The following is a 16,182-nucleotide window of genomic DNA, read 5'->3' on the forward strand; positions in this document are numbered from 1 at the left end:
TGTAAGTTATATGTATTTTCTGATTAAAATTAGTAATGTAAGCTCCAGAATTTTGGAAAATACTAAAAAATGTAAAAAAAAATCTAAGAGAGTTAACTAAGAGAAATTTTGGTGCATGGGTTCCTAGACAGTTTGGGGAAAAGAAGGAATCATTTGTGATATTGTCAGAGTACTGTTAAAAGGTAGCATTTTGCAGTAATTCATTCTTTTATATTTCCTTTTCCTTTTTTTCTTTCTTAAAAGTAAAGTGCTCCTTGCCAGTGTTTACATTACCCGCACCACATAGATGCGGAATGAAAGGAATGTGACTGTGTTCATTCTAGTAGGTCTTACACAGGACCCCCAAATGCAAAAGGTAGTGTTTGTGGTGTTCTTGGTCTTGTACATGGTAACCCTCTCAGGCAACCTGCTCGTTGTGGTCACCATCACCACCAGCCAGGCTCTGAACTCCCCCATGTACTTCTTCCTGACCCACCTTTCCTTGATAGACACAATTTACTCTTCTTCTTCGGTTCCTAAGTTGATTGTGGACTCCCTTCATGAGCTCAAGACAATCTCCTTTCATGGCTGTATGGCTCAGGTCTATGCAGAACACGTTTTTGGTGCTGCTGAGATCATCCTGCTGACGGAGATGGCCTATGACCGCCACGTGGCCATCTGCAGGCCTCTGCGCTACACGGCCATCGAGAGCCGCAGGCTGTGCCTCCTCCTGCTGGGGGTGGCCTGGACCGGAGGGTTTCTCCACGCAAGCGTTCAGACCCTCTTTACAGCCCGGCTGCCCTTCTGTGGCCCCAGTGTCATAGACCACTTCATGTGTGACCTGTACCCTTTGTTGCAGCTTGTCTGCGTGGACACCCACATCCTTGGTCTCTTTGTTGCTGCCAACAGTGGGTCCATCTGCCTGTTAAGCCTCCTTCTCCTTTTGGTCTCCTATGTGGTCATCTTGCGCTCCCTGAGGGCTCACAGTTTGGAGGGGAGACGCAGAGCCCTTTCTACATGTGGCTCTCACATCACGGTGGTTGTGTTATTCTTCTGTGCCCTGCGTGTTTGTGTATCTTCGCCCAGTCACCACTCTGCCCATTGATAAAGCTGTTGCTGTCTTTTACACTATGGTGGCCCCTATGTTAAATCCTTTAATCTATACCCTCAGAAATGCTGAGGTTAAACGTGCTATGAAGAAACTCTGGAAGAAAAAAGTGATTTCATGTATTCCCCATCCCGATCCCCTCTCCCACCTCCCTCTCCCCACAATCCCTCTGGGTCTTCCCAGTAAATCCATGGCTGATTCATGTCAATGTGTGGCAAAAACCACTACAATATTGTAAAGTAATTAGCCTCCAACTAATAAAAATAAATGGAAAAAAAAAGAAAAACGTGACTTCAGGTAATAGTTAAACAGAATCATTAAACATTATGGATAGAAGTAATAGAGGTACTCTAGTCCAAGTCTCTTGATGATATATTGAATCTAGCAAGGGAATGAATAACACTTGCTGATTGCCATTTAAGCACAAGAACTAAAGCTTGGGTTGGAATCCAGACTTACTGTGTTCCATCTCACTCTCCTTATCACAACTTAATGTGCCTTAATCAATAAATACTTATCTATTAACAGGAAATCTGGAAATATCTTCAGACGGTGAAAAGTACAAATCGAGAGTTTTGAATTGGTTATTATGTAGCGTGGAGATGTGTTGGTTACTACTGATTATTAAAACTTGCCTAATGATACTCCTTTACTTTGGACTCTGGCCTCAATAAAGAATTTTTTGTGTGAATTTTCTTGTTCATTAAATCTTGATTGTACAGTAAAAGAAATACTATTTATGATATGCTTATAAAACCAGCATTGTATTATGTATTTTCCATATTGTATTAGGTGGGGTCCAGTCAGGGAACAGAACAGAGTGATTTGAACTGAAAAAGTTCACATGCGATCAACAATTATGTCAGGGTTCTAACTATAAAAAAGGTAATGAGCTCTCCAAAAAAAGCCCATTGACTGAGAAATGAGCATCCAAAGAAGGAATTCATTTAGAATGTGGACTTCCTTCCCAGGCCGGGATTTCAGTCTTTTGGAGAGAGTGTAGATTTTGCCCGTGGATGAGGGATGGCATGTTTGACCAAACTTCAAGTTAGTGGTAGAACTGAGATACATACTGAGTTATTACTCTTTGTCCACATACTTTTTACTCATTAAACGCAACTCTAGGGTGTCTTTCCAGGCAGTTTGGGCAGAAATGAGGTAATGGAACTGGTGATATTTATTAAAAAAAACTTCACATAGTTTCCATTGAGCCTGATCTGATGGTCCCAGAGATGATCATAGTTCATCAGCTGTAACAGTGATTTCTACTCACATTGCACTTCATTCCTTATGCCACTTTTACTTTTTTCCTTTGAAGTTCTGGTACTTATATCACAAGACAATTTTAGTTATCCTTAAAGCAGTTAAAATACTGTTCTTTAATCCATTCTAATTCCTCTTCCTTTGCATCCATGTACCCATGTTCCTAGATCAGCCTGTTGCCAACACAGACTCATTCCAATATGTTTTTGTGCTTTTCTGTTGCTAATCACTGCTGTCAGCATTTGCAGTTATGCGAAACGACACTCACATTTATAATTTTTATGAACAGTTTTGATTTGTGAAAATAATAATTGAAAACATTGGTATCTTTATGTTAAGGTACCTACAGCATATTATATAATAATTACATCATATAATTTGGCCTCTAATTTTTAAAATAAAAGCTTTTTCATATGTGAGGAAACCTATATAACACTTTTTAAATTCATATTTAAACATTAAACTGGGCACACACATTTCTACAGATCCTCACAGTTCTTTATTAAAATTAGTTTTAATCAGAGTATAGTTGCTCTACAATGTTGTATTAGTTTCTTGATGTACAGCAAAGTGAGTCAGTCATGCACATACGCATGTCCCCTCCTGTTAGGATTTCCTGTCCATTTAGGTCACCACTGAATAGAGTTCTCTGTGCTATACTGTGGGTTCTTATTGTTTGTTTGTTTCATGCATAGTAGAGTGTATATGTCAGTCCCAATCTCCCAGCTCTTTCCACTCCCCCTTCCCCACTTGGTAACCATGTTTTTTCTCTATATGTGTGACTCTATTTTTGCTTTGCAAATAAGTTCATCTGTACCGTTTTTTTAGATTACACATGTAAGTGATATTATTTAATGTTTGTTTTACTCTTTCTGACTTACTTCACTCTGTGTGAGAGTCTCTAGGTCCGTCCACATCTCCGTGAATGGCACGGTTTCATTTCTTAGGGCTGATTATATTCCATTGTGTATATGTACCACATATTCTTTATCCAGTCTCTGTTGATGGGCATCTAGGTTGCTTCTATGTCCTGGCTATTGTAAACAGTGCTGTAATGAACATTGGGGTGCATTCGTCCCTTCATATTGTGGTTTTCTCTGGATATGTTCCTAGGAGTTGGATCACTGAATCATATCAGTTTTTTAAGGAACCTCGTACTGTTTTTCATAGTGGCTGTACAAATTTCTATTCCCTACACATTTCATGGTACCTTGTCCTTCCAATATTTTATAATTTATAACACCTTGTTGTAATTTTTTACTTCCTCTTGGGAATTTTTCAATGGAACTTAAGCTTTTTGAAGACAGAATCCAGGTCTCTCTCTTTGTCTCTCTCTCTCTCTCTCTCTCTCTCTCTTTTTTTTTTACCATTGCAACCCCAGCAATTATGAACATCTGATATAGTGTGCTCAAAATGCTGTTAGTGAATTAAGACAAAAAAGAGTAAAAGGAATGCATTTATCTTGAAATTGCTTTGTATGTAGACAGAGCCATGCATTTTTAAAAACAGCTTTTAACAATGAAATGTTACTGAAAAGTAAATAGATTAACTGAAGAATATAGCTTAAAGAGCTCATATTAATAAGATAGAAAATCTTGCTGAGAGCAGGGAGAATATTAAGATAAACTATTAGCTCATATGCTGAGAAATGTAGTTTAAATTTCTTTCTCTTCCTCAGTTTAAACAGGAATAAAAGCAAATTGTAGTTCCCCCTGAGGTCAAGCCAGACTTTTCCTTGAAGTTCAATCAACTTAAAGGAGAAAGGAATTCCCTAGGAATTTCTAGTACTACTTTTTTCATTTTAGTGAATTTAATTGTTTTCCTTTATATGTTCACCCACACATTCAATATTTACCATGCATATGATATTGTGCTATCTTGTAGAAACTATTGCTATATAGCAGGCAAGTACTTTACAGTTTCACAGAGGGTGACTGTATATGGGAAAAACAGAAATGCTTTTCTGACATCAGAATGTCCTTTTATCTGAGTCTTTACTCTTTCTGATGTGTGACCGGCAGAGCCTGGGTTATATGAGCAATGCCAAAGGGTGCTGAAGGCTGCAAGGGAATTTGGAAATGGTGTAACATTCATTATCCACCCCTCGGAGGGAGACAGGGTCAGTGCGTTTATAGTGTTAAATAGTTACATACTATAATATTACATGTACCATGTGACTATCAATGGTGATATATAAAAACAACCATAGTTATTAATGAAAATTATTAGATTTTTAATGATAATGATCCAATGCATACTCTGTTAAGCAGAGGTTCTGGCTCAGTAAATGGTTAGCAGTATAATTATCTAAACATTGTGTCATCATTGCCTGGAAGTTCATTGAAGTTCAGTGCCTGACCTGGGAAATTAGTCAGTCTTGGTTACTGGCTTTCCAATACATCTGCTTTGATGCTTTTCTCTTTAGGACACTTTTTGATCCTTTCCTTTTTCTGCTTCCCAGGTGGTGCCAGTGATAAAGAATCTGCCTGCCAATGCAGGAGAGTCAAGAGACAGAGTTTCAATCCCCCAGTTGGGAAGATTCCCCTGGAGTAGGAATGGCAACCCACTCCACTCTTCTTGTCTGGGAATCACAAGGACAGAGAGAGGCCTACAGTCCATGGGGTCACAAAGAATTGTACAGGAATGAGCATGCGTGTATGCACACATATCTCTATGCATACCTTCTTGGGTTATTTTAGAAATTATTTGTTATTGTTCAGTCACCCAGTTGTGTCCGACTCTTTGCGATGCCATGGACTGCAGCATGCCATGCCTCCCTGTCCCTCATCATCTCCCAGAGTTTGCCCAAGTTCATGTTTATTGCATCAGTGATGCCATCCAGCCATCTCATCCTCTGATGCCCTCTTCTCCTTCTGCCCTCAATCTTTCCCAGCACCAGGGACTTTTCCAATGAGTTGTCTGGAACTTCAGCTTCAGCATCAGTCCTTCCAGTGAATATTCAGGGTTGATCTCCCTTAAGATTGTCCAGTTTGATCTCCCTGCTGTCCAAGAGACACACAATTTGAAGATGTTCTGCCTTCTTTATGGTCCAGCTGTCAGAACAGTATGTCACCACTGGGAAGACCATAGCCTTGACTATCCGGAGCTTTGTTGGCAAATCATTGCCTTCCTGCCAAGAAGCATGATTTCATGGCTGCAGTCACCGTCTGCAGTGATTTTGGAGCCCACTAAGAGGAAATCTGTTACTATTTCTACCTTTTCCCCTTCTACCTGCCATGCAGTAATGGGGCCGGATGCTATCATCTTAGTTTTTTTAATATTTAGTTTTAAGCTGGCTCTTTCACTCTCTTTCTTCATCAAGGGGCTATTTATCTCTTCCTCATCAAGAGGCTATTTAGCTTCTCTTTGCTTTCTGTCACTAGAGTGGTATCATCTGTATATCTGAGGTTGTGATGAATTATAGAAATTATTACTTGATGGCAATAAATTCCATTATTTCTTTAATTTGTTATTAGAAGAAAAACCTGTGAATTCATGTAACTGGTTGAAGCTAGTAAAACTAAACCTGAATCTGGTAGAATTTCATGCATATGGAAAGAGCAGTTATGGGTCATTTTTCTCTTTTCTTGCACTCATTTCTGATCTACCCAACGCAGAATTTGTGATTTGTAGCAGTTAATTTTTTTCTTTATCCCATAAGTATTCCTTGCTGAGATCATCCATGAGGTCCTTCTGACCATTACTTCTATTGAATCAATGTTGTGTTCCAAGCACATTTATTTATCACCTAAAATTTCTTTCCTACTACACAATTTCCTAATGGCATTTTTCATCTGGGCATTTCTCAAAGTATAGATTAAGGGATTTAACATGGGTGTGATGATAGTGTAGAATAAAGCAACTGCTTTATCAATTGCTAAAGTAGCGGCAGGTCTCATGTACACAAATACACAAGGCACAAAGAATAAGATGACCACTGTGATGTGGGAGACACAGGTGGACAGAGCCTTGCGCCTCGCCTCTAATCTATGTGTCCTTAGGGAACGCAAGATGACCACGTAGGAGACCATCAAAAGGAGGAAGCTTAATAGGCAGATGAAGCCACTGTTGGCAGCGACAAAGAGCCCTAGAGTGTGGGTATCCGTGCAGGCAAGATTGAGCAAAGGGTTCAGGTCACACATAAAGTGGTCTATGACGTTAGGGCCACAGAAGGGCAAGCGGAAGATGAAGAGGATCTGTATGGTTGCGTGAAGAAAGCCTCCCACCCACACCACTCCCACTAGAAGTCCACACACTCGCCGATTCATGATGGTTGTATAGTGCAAGGGCTTGCAGATGGCCACGAAACGATCATAGGCCATCACAGTAAGAAGGATGCCCTCAGCTCCTCCAAAGAAATGTTCCCCAAAGATTTGGGTCGTGCATCCATTGAATAGGATAGTTTTACTTTCATGGAGTGAATCTATGATCAACTTGGGAGTATTGACGGAAGAATAAGAGGCATCAATAAAGGAGAGATAAGCTAGGAAAAAGTACATGGGGGATTCCAGTAACGAACTGGTAGTAATGGTGACCACGATGAGCATATTTCCTACAGTGATGATATAGATGACCAAAAAAGCAGCAAATATGACTTTCTGCATCTTTGGATTCGGTGTGAGCCCCAGTAGAACAAACTCTGTCACATTGTTCCTGTTCTCCATGTGTTTCCTGTGATGGGTAATTGCATTACCTGAAAAGAAAATATATTTTATTAATGCACCCTTGGGTTTATGAAACTTCTCATTCTAATATATAATAATTTTAGAAAATTCTATCAAGTATTGAATTCTTTTGATTCGTGTGTGTGTGCTTGTATTGAAAAGATTGTGAGTTCTTCATGAGTAATCTCATTGCCTCCCAGGTGAAGTCCTTATTAAGATTGTAGAAATGAATAAATTTTGTAAACATACAGGCAGGAGACCTGCTGTGTACACTTTCTCATTCCAGGTTACTAAGAGTTTGACACAGTACATCACATACATAATAGCAATAAATCCTGAAAAGGAGGTAGAAGTTTGGTGTAAAGTCTATAAGTGAAAAGCTATAAAATTTTCATTTTAGTCTTTTGGAAATGGGGAATCATGAAAACTGAGACTATGGGTGAATTGGTGAACAGGAATATGAAGCGGAATCTTGGATGTTATTCTAGTAAAGATCTTTGTTTGTCTTGGAGGAAATGGCCTGTAGTTAAGTAAGGGGGTGGAAGGCAGACACAAGAACCCAAGTTGTATTAATAGACTGCTGATAATGATTGCGTAAGGAGCAACAGAACATTGGTGATGGGAATCTAAGGAATGGATACAAGAGGAACTTAGAAGTAGTCGTAATGCATGCTTCCTAAGTCCAGTGACTTTACAACAGCTAATAATGCATACTTTAAAATAATTGATTTCTGTATGCCCAAGATAGTAGCCATTGTTTTGTACGTATCCCTTTTCATGTGATAACAACCTGTGTGCTTGGTAAAATATCATCCACTTTGCAGCTGAGGATGCAATCTCAGAAACTAGTGTTAGTAATTGTACTAACAAGGATAATATTAACTAAAACCTATCCAACACTTGGTGCGTGCTAAATGATTTTGCAAACGTTTGCTATTTTAACCCTTAGTGCAAACTTAAAGGTGGTTACTGCTATCATTCTATACCTATTTTTATACATTAGGAAATAAAAGCATAAAAATTTAAGGATTCTGCTTAGGACCAAGCGTTAATAAAGGGGAGGACCAAGGTTAGATCAGATTACACTTGTTAATTTTTTTCTCTCTCCAAATTCTTAACCCATGCTCTGTTTCACTATGTTAAAATAAACAATGTTGAACTAGTAATCTTTTTTCTGAGATGACTGTAATGATTATAATCACATTTATACTACTAATACACTAATATTTCAGAGGCAGGTTTATATGGAGCAGTTTAATCACTTCACACACACACACACACACATACACACCATAATAACATACTGGGACCCCCAAATGTTAAGAAAAATGTGGTGCTTCTTTCATTGAACAGCCCTTTTATCTTGGCCTCTCTCTTAGCCCCAAATATTTCCTCCTTTATCTCCTTACAAAATATGAACTCACAGACACTTCTGAAAAATATCTAAAGTGATTATCCCAGTGGTTAAGTGATTTTGTTTGAGAATTAGAAAAACCAGATTAGTTCCTGGTCCTTCTCTCTTCCCTTTCCTAATCTGGGTACATTACCTTAACACGTTATATTCTGTTTCTTCATCTGTGACCTGAGAATGATATCCAGCTCACAGGCTGTTATAAGAATTATTTGAGGTGACATTATGGTGTTTGGAATACACATAGCTTTTCCATTAATTTTATCGCTGTGTGTACAACTAGGAGATAGAAAGTACTGACAGCTTGAGTAATAATATGACTTAAATATGCAGTGATCTCAGGAAGAATCATTACCAATTTTACCCTCAAGGAATCCCCCCAAACTCATATTATTCATAATAGTTGATCCCTGGAGAGGTTCTCTATGCTTGTGCTGGAACTAACAGCTGATGATTTATGTCATTTAATATTCATGAATGTCTTCCGTGTGTGTAAAATGTAGTCTAATTTGTTCTCATTTATGATCAGTCTTCCTTATTAAAGGAGATATCTAAGGCAAAAAGTTTGGTGCCTAGTATTAGGGAGCTGGGTCCTACAATTTGCTTGATTTCTATGAGTCTCAAATTTTTCAACCATCAAGTTAGGTTAAGGATAACTATAAACCATCTCTTCAATAATTGGGATAAGGATGAAATACTTTATTACTGTATCTGAAAAGTGCTGAGAAATAATAAGTACAATACATGGTAAGTAAGAATCTTTAATAAGCAGCAGCACTGTTTAAAAACTTACCTTAGTTTCTGAGATGGTCTTAATGACGTTTTGGGGTGTTTAGAAACAATCTTATTTCCAGACTGACTGCTTCTTGTAATAAGTAATTCTCAGTATAAAATATCTGTAACATCTGAGATGTCATATATAGGGAGATCTTATTCAGGTAATTCACTATTAAATGAACAACTGTATACATTGAACGTGTTCAATTTTTTTTTGTATGTCAGGTATACATCAATAAAATTGCTAAAAAAGGAAGTGATCTTATAAGACTAAATCTTTACATCTATCCTTAAACTTCAAAATTTCTTCACATAAATCCCGTTAAAATATGTTTTCTAGTTTTGACTTTAGAGTGGGTTCTCTTGAAATGCTATGGAGGAGTGACCTTAAATGAAGGACTCTGGTTCTTCAGGGCGAGGCAGAGTGCAGAGGTCAAATGGTAGTCTGTCCATGATGAAGCTTGCCGTAGAGAGGTGAATGACAACAGAAATAATTTTTGCCTTCTCCCTGCTACATGTATTTAAAGAGGTTTCCATAAGGTTCAGGGAGCTTGTCTCATAGCTGCTGTTTTCTCTCCCAGGAATTAATTGTCTCTTTTGAGGAAAAGGCTTTGTCTTACAAGCCGGTTTTCTGATGAGACATGTTTGAGAATTATGCATTCTTTAATGGGGAAATTATTTCCTACACTTGGAACCTAAGCATGTGGGAATCCCCTTTCTGTATCTGGACTGTTAGAAAAATTGAATGTGATGTGAATATCAAGGTGGCAAATCTCCAGTATGTGGAAATGTGATGTAGTTTCCCCATTGACTTGTATCACAAAAAGAGCTTCTATTTTCCTATCGATATTAAAACTTTTCTGGAAAACCTCTATTGAATGCTTGAAAGGTAGATCAGCAAGGGCATAAAATTAATGGTGGGCATTTATCTATTTCTGGGTCAGAAACTCAGATCACAATTACCTCTGGGATTCATGAGTGGTCATTATGAAGTACTAGGAAGCGTTAAAAATGTGGCGAAATATCTGAAACATAAGAAATTACCCAGCAAGGGAAGGGGGCATGGGATGAATTGGGAGGTTGGGATTGACATTACTGGTGTGTGTGCGTGTGTGTGTATGCACCCCATTATATACGACTCTTTGCAGCATCATAAACGGCAGCCTGCCAGTCCCCTCTGTCCATGGAATTTTCCAGGCAAGAATAATGGTGTGGGGTGCCATTTCCTACTCCAGGGGATCTTCCCAGCCCAAGGATCAAATCTGTGTTTTGCACCTCCTGCATTGGCAGGCAGGTCCTTTACCACTAGGCCCACATAACTAGCACGAAACCCGCTATACAGCTTGGGGGGCCCTACTCCGTGCTCTGTGATGACCCCAATAGGGAAGAAACCCGAAAAGAGGGGTGTATGTATGCGTATATCTGGTTCACTTTGTTGTAAAGACAGTACAGCCCAGGAAAGCAGCTATTTGTTGTTATCCAGCCGCCAGGAAGTGTCTGACTCTTTGCGACCCCATGGACTGCAGCATGCCAGCCCTCCCATCTCTCAGAAAATAAGACATCATTTTCAGAAAATAATGTAATAATAAAAAATAAATGTATTTATTAATAAATACATAATAAATTTATTTTCAAAAAATAAATAAGAAAATAAGATGGTGTTTCTGTATCCCCATTATTTGGTGGCATTGCTTTCTTTTTAGCCCTTATATGAGGACATGTAGACACCAGTTAGTATAGTTTTAATTTTCATCTCCATGATCATTAATGGAGGGAATCATTAATTCCCTTCTTTATTGGCTTTTTGTATTAATATATCTTATTTTGTGAAGTTTCTTTTCAAGTTCTTTATAAATGCTAAAAATAGGAGCTCTGGGCTTTTTTATTGCTGAGTTGTAATTGTTCTTTATATACTGTAGACGCAGATCTTTAGTCACCTATATATAACATATATGCAAAATTTTCTCCAAATCTGTGGCTTGCATTTTCACTTTTAAGAATGGTATCATCTGATGAGTCAAAATTTTAAAATTTTGACTAAGTTTAACTTTTCATTTATCTTATGATTCAGGCTTATTGTGTCATACCTAAGAGACATTAGTTCACCCCAAGGTCACATTAGAATTTTTATTATTTTCATTACCTTTGATGCATTGACCTCTCATTCATTATGTGTTAATTTTTGTGTATGGTGTGAAGTAAGGGTGAGGTTTATTTTATTCCTTCTAGGTGTCCAAATGATTCAACATAGTTTGTTGAAACTATGTTCAACATAGGTTGTTGAAAAGTGCTTGTCTTCCCTATTGAATTACTTTGATATCTATTAAAATTTATATATTTGGTCCTATATCTGTACATTCTCTTGTATTTTACAGGTCTGCATGTTTATTCTTGTGCTAGTGCAATACACTCTTAATTTCTGTAGCTTTATATAAGTTTTGATATTAAGTAATTACTTCAATTCATTTTTTGCAAGTGATTTTTTTTACTAGATTCTTTTAAATTTCTACATCTTTATACATATTTTACAATAATCTTGTCAGTTTCTCCAAAAATTCTGTTGAAATTTTGATTGGAATTTCATGAAATTTTTAGCATAGGTATGGTAAAAATAATGTTTCTAATCGATGATATATCTCAATGATTTGTGCATTTAATTTCTCTCAACAATGTTTTTTTCAGCATTCATAAACAGGTGTTGAATATTTCAAAAGTTAATTCTCATATTTCATTTTTAAAAACAGCTTGGATATTGTATTGTAGATGACATGATAAAGGCAGAAATCAGCAAGCTGTCTTCCAAAGTGGTTGCTGCATTTCCATTAGCAGTATATGAGTTGCTGTGGCTTCACATCTTCAGGAAACAGGTAATAGTTATAATAACAATGATAATATTCGCTAAAACTGAACACGTAGTGTATTTAGTCTTTGTGCAGACAGTTGGTATTTAATCCTCAGCAAATCTACTACTGGTTACTGTGATTATTTTTATACTTATTTTATACATTAGGAAATAGAAGCATGGAGAAGTTAAGAATTCTGTCCAAGACCAAGCAGCTAATAAAGAGCAAGGCCAAGTTAGGTCTCAGGTTATTCTTATTTAAATATTTTCCCCCAAATTCTTAACCTAAACCCAACATTGTTATGTTATGATAAATAATGTTGAACTAGTAATCTCCTTTTGAAATGATCATAATAATTCTACTTAATACCACTTCAGAGACAAGCTTTATTGAAAAAATTTCATCAGCTCACACACACACACACACACACACACACGTTTACACACACAGACACAATAACATTGAGGTCCCAAGTGGTAAGTAAAATTGGCCTGGTACTTTTAGATGTTCAATGAACACTGTTAAAAAAAGAATTGAGGTTCTGATTATAGCTTCAAGATTATCCACATCACATAGATAAATTCTAACCCTTCTCATCCTCTGATCACAGGGATAGTAGAAAAAAGGTAGAAACATTTAATTGCCATTTTGGGAAAGCCTACTAAAATAAATCACTTTTCCCTTGAGGAAATAAACAGTGCTGGTTAATGTACTTGGAAAAAACTCATCTACGTTGTGAGAACTAAAGGAGCTGAGAAGGCAAGGCTGTGAGGATTTCTTGGGGAGCAAACTACAAAGGCAGCGCTTCTCCCCAACACCCTCTGTGGCTACACTTGGGGTTCTAGTGAAGTGAGTGGAGAGCAAGAGGAGCCCCACAGACCAGAACACACAGCTCCGCTCTGAGCACAGGTGCTCTGAATAAAAGCTCGGAAGAACTGACTTTGGAAGATTTCTCATGCAGGGAACATTTACTAACTGCTATCTTGATAACCAGATTTGCTTTTCTACCTTAAAGAAAGAAACTCTGCCGTGTTCTTAAGGTCCTGTGGTAGTCAGTGGTCTTCAGAGAAACAGAACCGTGGAATACACTCATGCACATGCATACACACATACATGATTTAGTATAAGAAAATGGCTCATGTGATTATGAAGTCTAACACATTGCAAGACCGGCAACTGGCAAGCTAGAGACCCAGGAGACCTGATGGTACAATTCCCTTACGAATGCTGGCAGGGTGAGACTCAAGAAGACCTAACATTTCAGTTCAAATCTGAAGGCAGGGAAAAATCTCAGTGTCTCAACTCAAAGGAAGTCAGACAAACAGAATTTGATCTTTATTAGTCTTCTTGTTTTACTTAGGCACTTGATGAGATCCACCCACATTAGAGAGGAAGGATAACCTGCTTTACTCAATCTACTGATTCAGTTCAGTTCAGTCATTCAGTTGTGTCGACTCTTTGTGACCCATGAACTACAGCATGCCAGTCTCCCTGTCCATCACTGACTCCTGGAGTTTACTCAAGCTCATGTCCATTGAGTCAGTGATGCCATCCAGCCATCTCATCCTCTGCCATCTCCTTCTCCTGCCGTCACTCTTTCCCAGCATCAGGATCTTTACCAGTGAGTCAGTTCTTTGCATCAGGTGACCAAAGTACTGGAGTTTCAGCTTCAGCATCAGTCCTTCCAATGAATATTCAGGATTGATTTCCTGTAGGATTGACTAGTTTGCTCTCCTTGCAGTCCTAGAGACTCTCAACACCACAGTTCAAAAGCATCAATTCTTCAGCTCTCAGCTTTCTTTACAGTCCAACTCTCACATCCATACATGATTACTGGAAAAACCATAGCTTTGACTAGATGGACTTTGTTGGCAAAGTAATGTTTCTGCTTTTTAATATGCTGTCTAAGTTTTTCATAGCTTTTCTTCCAAGGAGCAACCATCTTTTAATTTCAAGGCTGCAATCACCATCTGCAGTGATTTTGGAGCCCAAGAAAATAAAGTCTCTCACTGTTCCTATTGTTTCCCCATCTATTTGCCATGAAGTGATGGGGCTGGATGCCATGATCTTAGTTTTCTGAATGATGAGCTTTAAGCTAACTTTTTCACTCTCCTCTTTCACTTTCATTTAGTTCTTCTATGCTTTCTGCCATAAGGGTGGTGTCATCTTCATATCTGAAGTTATTGATATTTTTCCTGACATTCTTGATTCCAGCTTGTGCTTCATCCAGCCCAGCATTTCTCATGATGTACTCTGCATATAAGTTAAATAAGCAAGGGTGATTTACAGCCTTGACATACTCCTTTTCCTATTTGGAACCAGTGTGTTGTTCCATGTCCAGTTCTAACTGTTGCTTCCTGACCTGCATACAGATTTTCAAGAGGCAGGTCAGGCGGTCTGGTATCCCCGTCTCTTTCAGAATTTTCCAGTTTGTGGTGATCCACACAGTCAAAGGCTTTGTCATAGTCCATAAAGCAGAAGTAGATGTTTTTCTGGAACTGTCTTGCTTTTTCAATAATCCAACGGATGTTGGCAATTTGATCTCTGGTTCCTCTGCCTTTTCTAAATCCAGGTGGAACATTTGGAAGTTCACGGTTCATGTACTGTTGAAGTCTGGCTTGGAGAATTTTGAGCATTTCTTTGCTAGCGTGTGAGATGAGTGCCATTATGTGGTAGTTTGAACTCCCATTTATCACCACCTGATTACTAGACCCATGAATCACAGCTATGGTATAAACAGACCGTACATTTGATGCTGATTGAGGGCATATTGGTGTTCTGGAAACCCTAGCTGTAGCTCTCTAAGGTGTTGTCACCTATCTGGGCATGTAAATGTCTTCAAAAGGCCATTCCACAATTTTATTAATCCAGTTGTTTCTAGACTGCTGTCAAGTTTTTCTTTGCTGTTTATAACTTGCAAATAATTCTTGAACTCTATCCTCCCATGCTATTAATGGGCAGGGTTTCCTAAATGTAGATCCTAAAATGGAAATTTTATGGGAGTGATTTATAAGAAGGGATTGAGTGAAGTGACTATGGTAGGGGAGGAAAGGGTGTGGTCTAAACTAGAGTCTGGTTTCAGCCTGTAGTCATGGGACTACTGAACTGGTTCTATCTTGAGGCAAGAGGATCAGCTGGTGTTGTAATTTTCTGTTCTTTTTTGAGAGTTTTTCAGTCAATCCTAAGCTCTGAGAACACAGGGCTCTTATCTGTTTTTATTCACCATTGAACCTTCAACTATCAATGTTTTCTGATACTTTGTGTTTCAAAATTATTTACTGATTAATGAAGCATAAAGAATGAATGGAGAATATCCTGAAATTGCTTTGTGTATAGATGAGATATTTTTAAAAAGCAGTTTTTATTTAATTTTTTTCTTTTTATATAGTTTTTATTGATATGCAATTCACAAGCAATAAAATGCACCCATTTTTGTACACAGTTTGACAAATTTTAACAAGTGAATACATCCATTATATCACTGATTACACAATATAAGAACATATCTACTAACCTTTGTAGTTCATTCTCAACCCACTGATGCACCAAGTAATCACTGATTTACTTTCTGTCACCTACAGATTAGCTTTGCCTTTCTAGAACTTCATATAAATGTAATAATTCAGTATATTATCTTTTGCATCTGACTTCTTATTATTCAGTATAACATTTTTGAAAGAGATCCATGTTATTGTTTGTAATTGGTTCATTTTTATGTGGAGTAATATTCTATAGTATGAATGTGCTATAATTGATTTACCTATTTACCTCTTAATGTGTATTCATGTTATTTCCAGTTGTTCACTGTTAAGAGTAAAAGCTGAAGAGCAGTTTTAATAATAAAATGCTACTGAAAAGTAAACTGATAACCAGAGAAATGTAAATAGCTTTTATGTATAGGATAATTAAATCTTGCTGAGATGTGGAGAACATCAAGATAAACTATTTGCTCAAATGCTGATAATCTCGGTTCTGATTTTTTCCTCATCCTCTTAAAGAAAAAAATAAAAACACATGATTTTCCTAAAATTTTTTTACTAGAGTTTTTCATAGATTTCAATAAGATAGAAAAGAGTTCTCTAGATTTCAGTACTTTTTCCCCTACATTTTATTGACATTTTACTTTACTTTATGCTT

General features: G+C 37.6%; 1 protein-coding gene and 1 pseudogene across 1 annotated transcript; one reads left to right on the top strand and one right to left on the bottom strand.

The window, feature by feature from the left end:
• The first annotated feature begins 286 nt into the window (after window positions 1-286).
• LOC136175684 (olfactory receptor 4C12-like) lies at window positions 287-1,666 on the top strand (annotated as a pseudogene).
• Window positions 1,667-6,087: 4,421 nt separating this feature from the next.
• Window positions 6,088-7,014, bottom strand: LOC136174884 (olfactory receptor 4C46-like). The gene has a single exon (XM_065945146.1). The coding sequence runs from the start codon at window positions 7,012-7,014 to the stop codon at window positions 6,088-6,090; it is 927 nt and encodes a 308-aa protein (XP_065801218.1).
• Between the last annotated feature and the right edge of the window lie 9,168 nt (window positions 7,015-16,182).

This window comes from Muntiacus reevesi, chromosome 9 (genome assembly GCF_963930625.1).
Source record: "Muntiacus reevesi chromosome 9, mMunRee1.1, whole genome shotgun sequence".
Classification (NCBI taxonomy): Eukaryota; Metazoa; Chordata; class Mammalia; order Artiodactyla; family Cervidae; genus Muntiacus; species Muntiacus reevesi.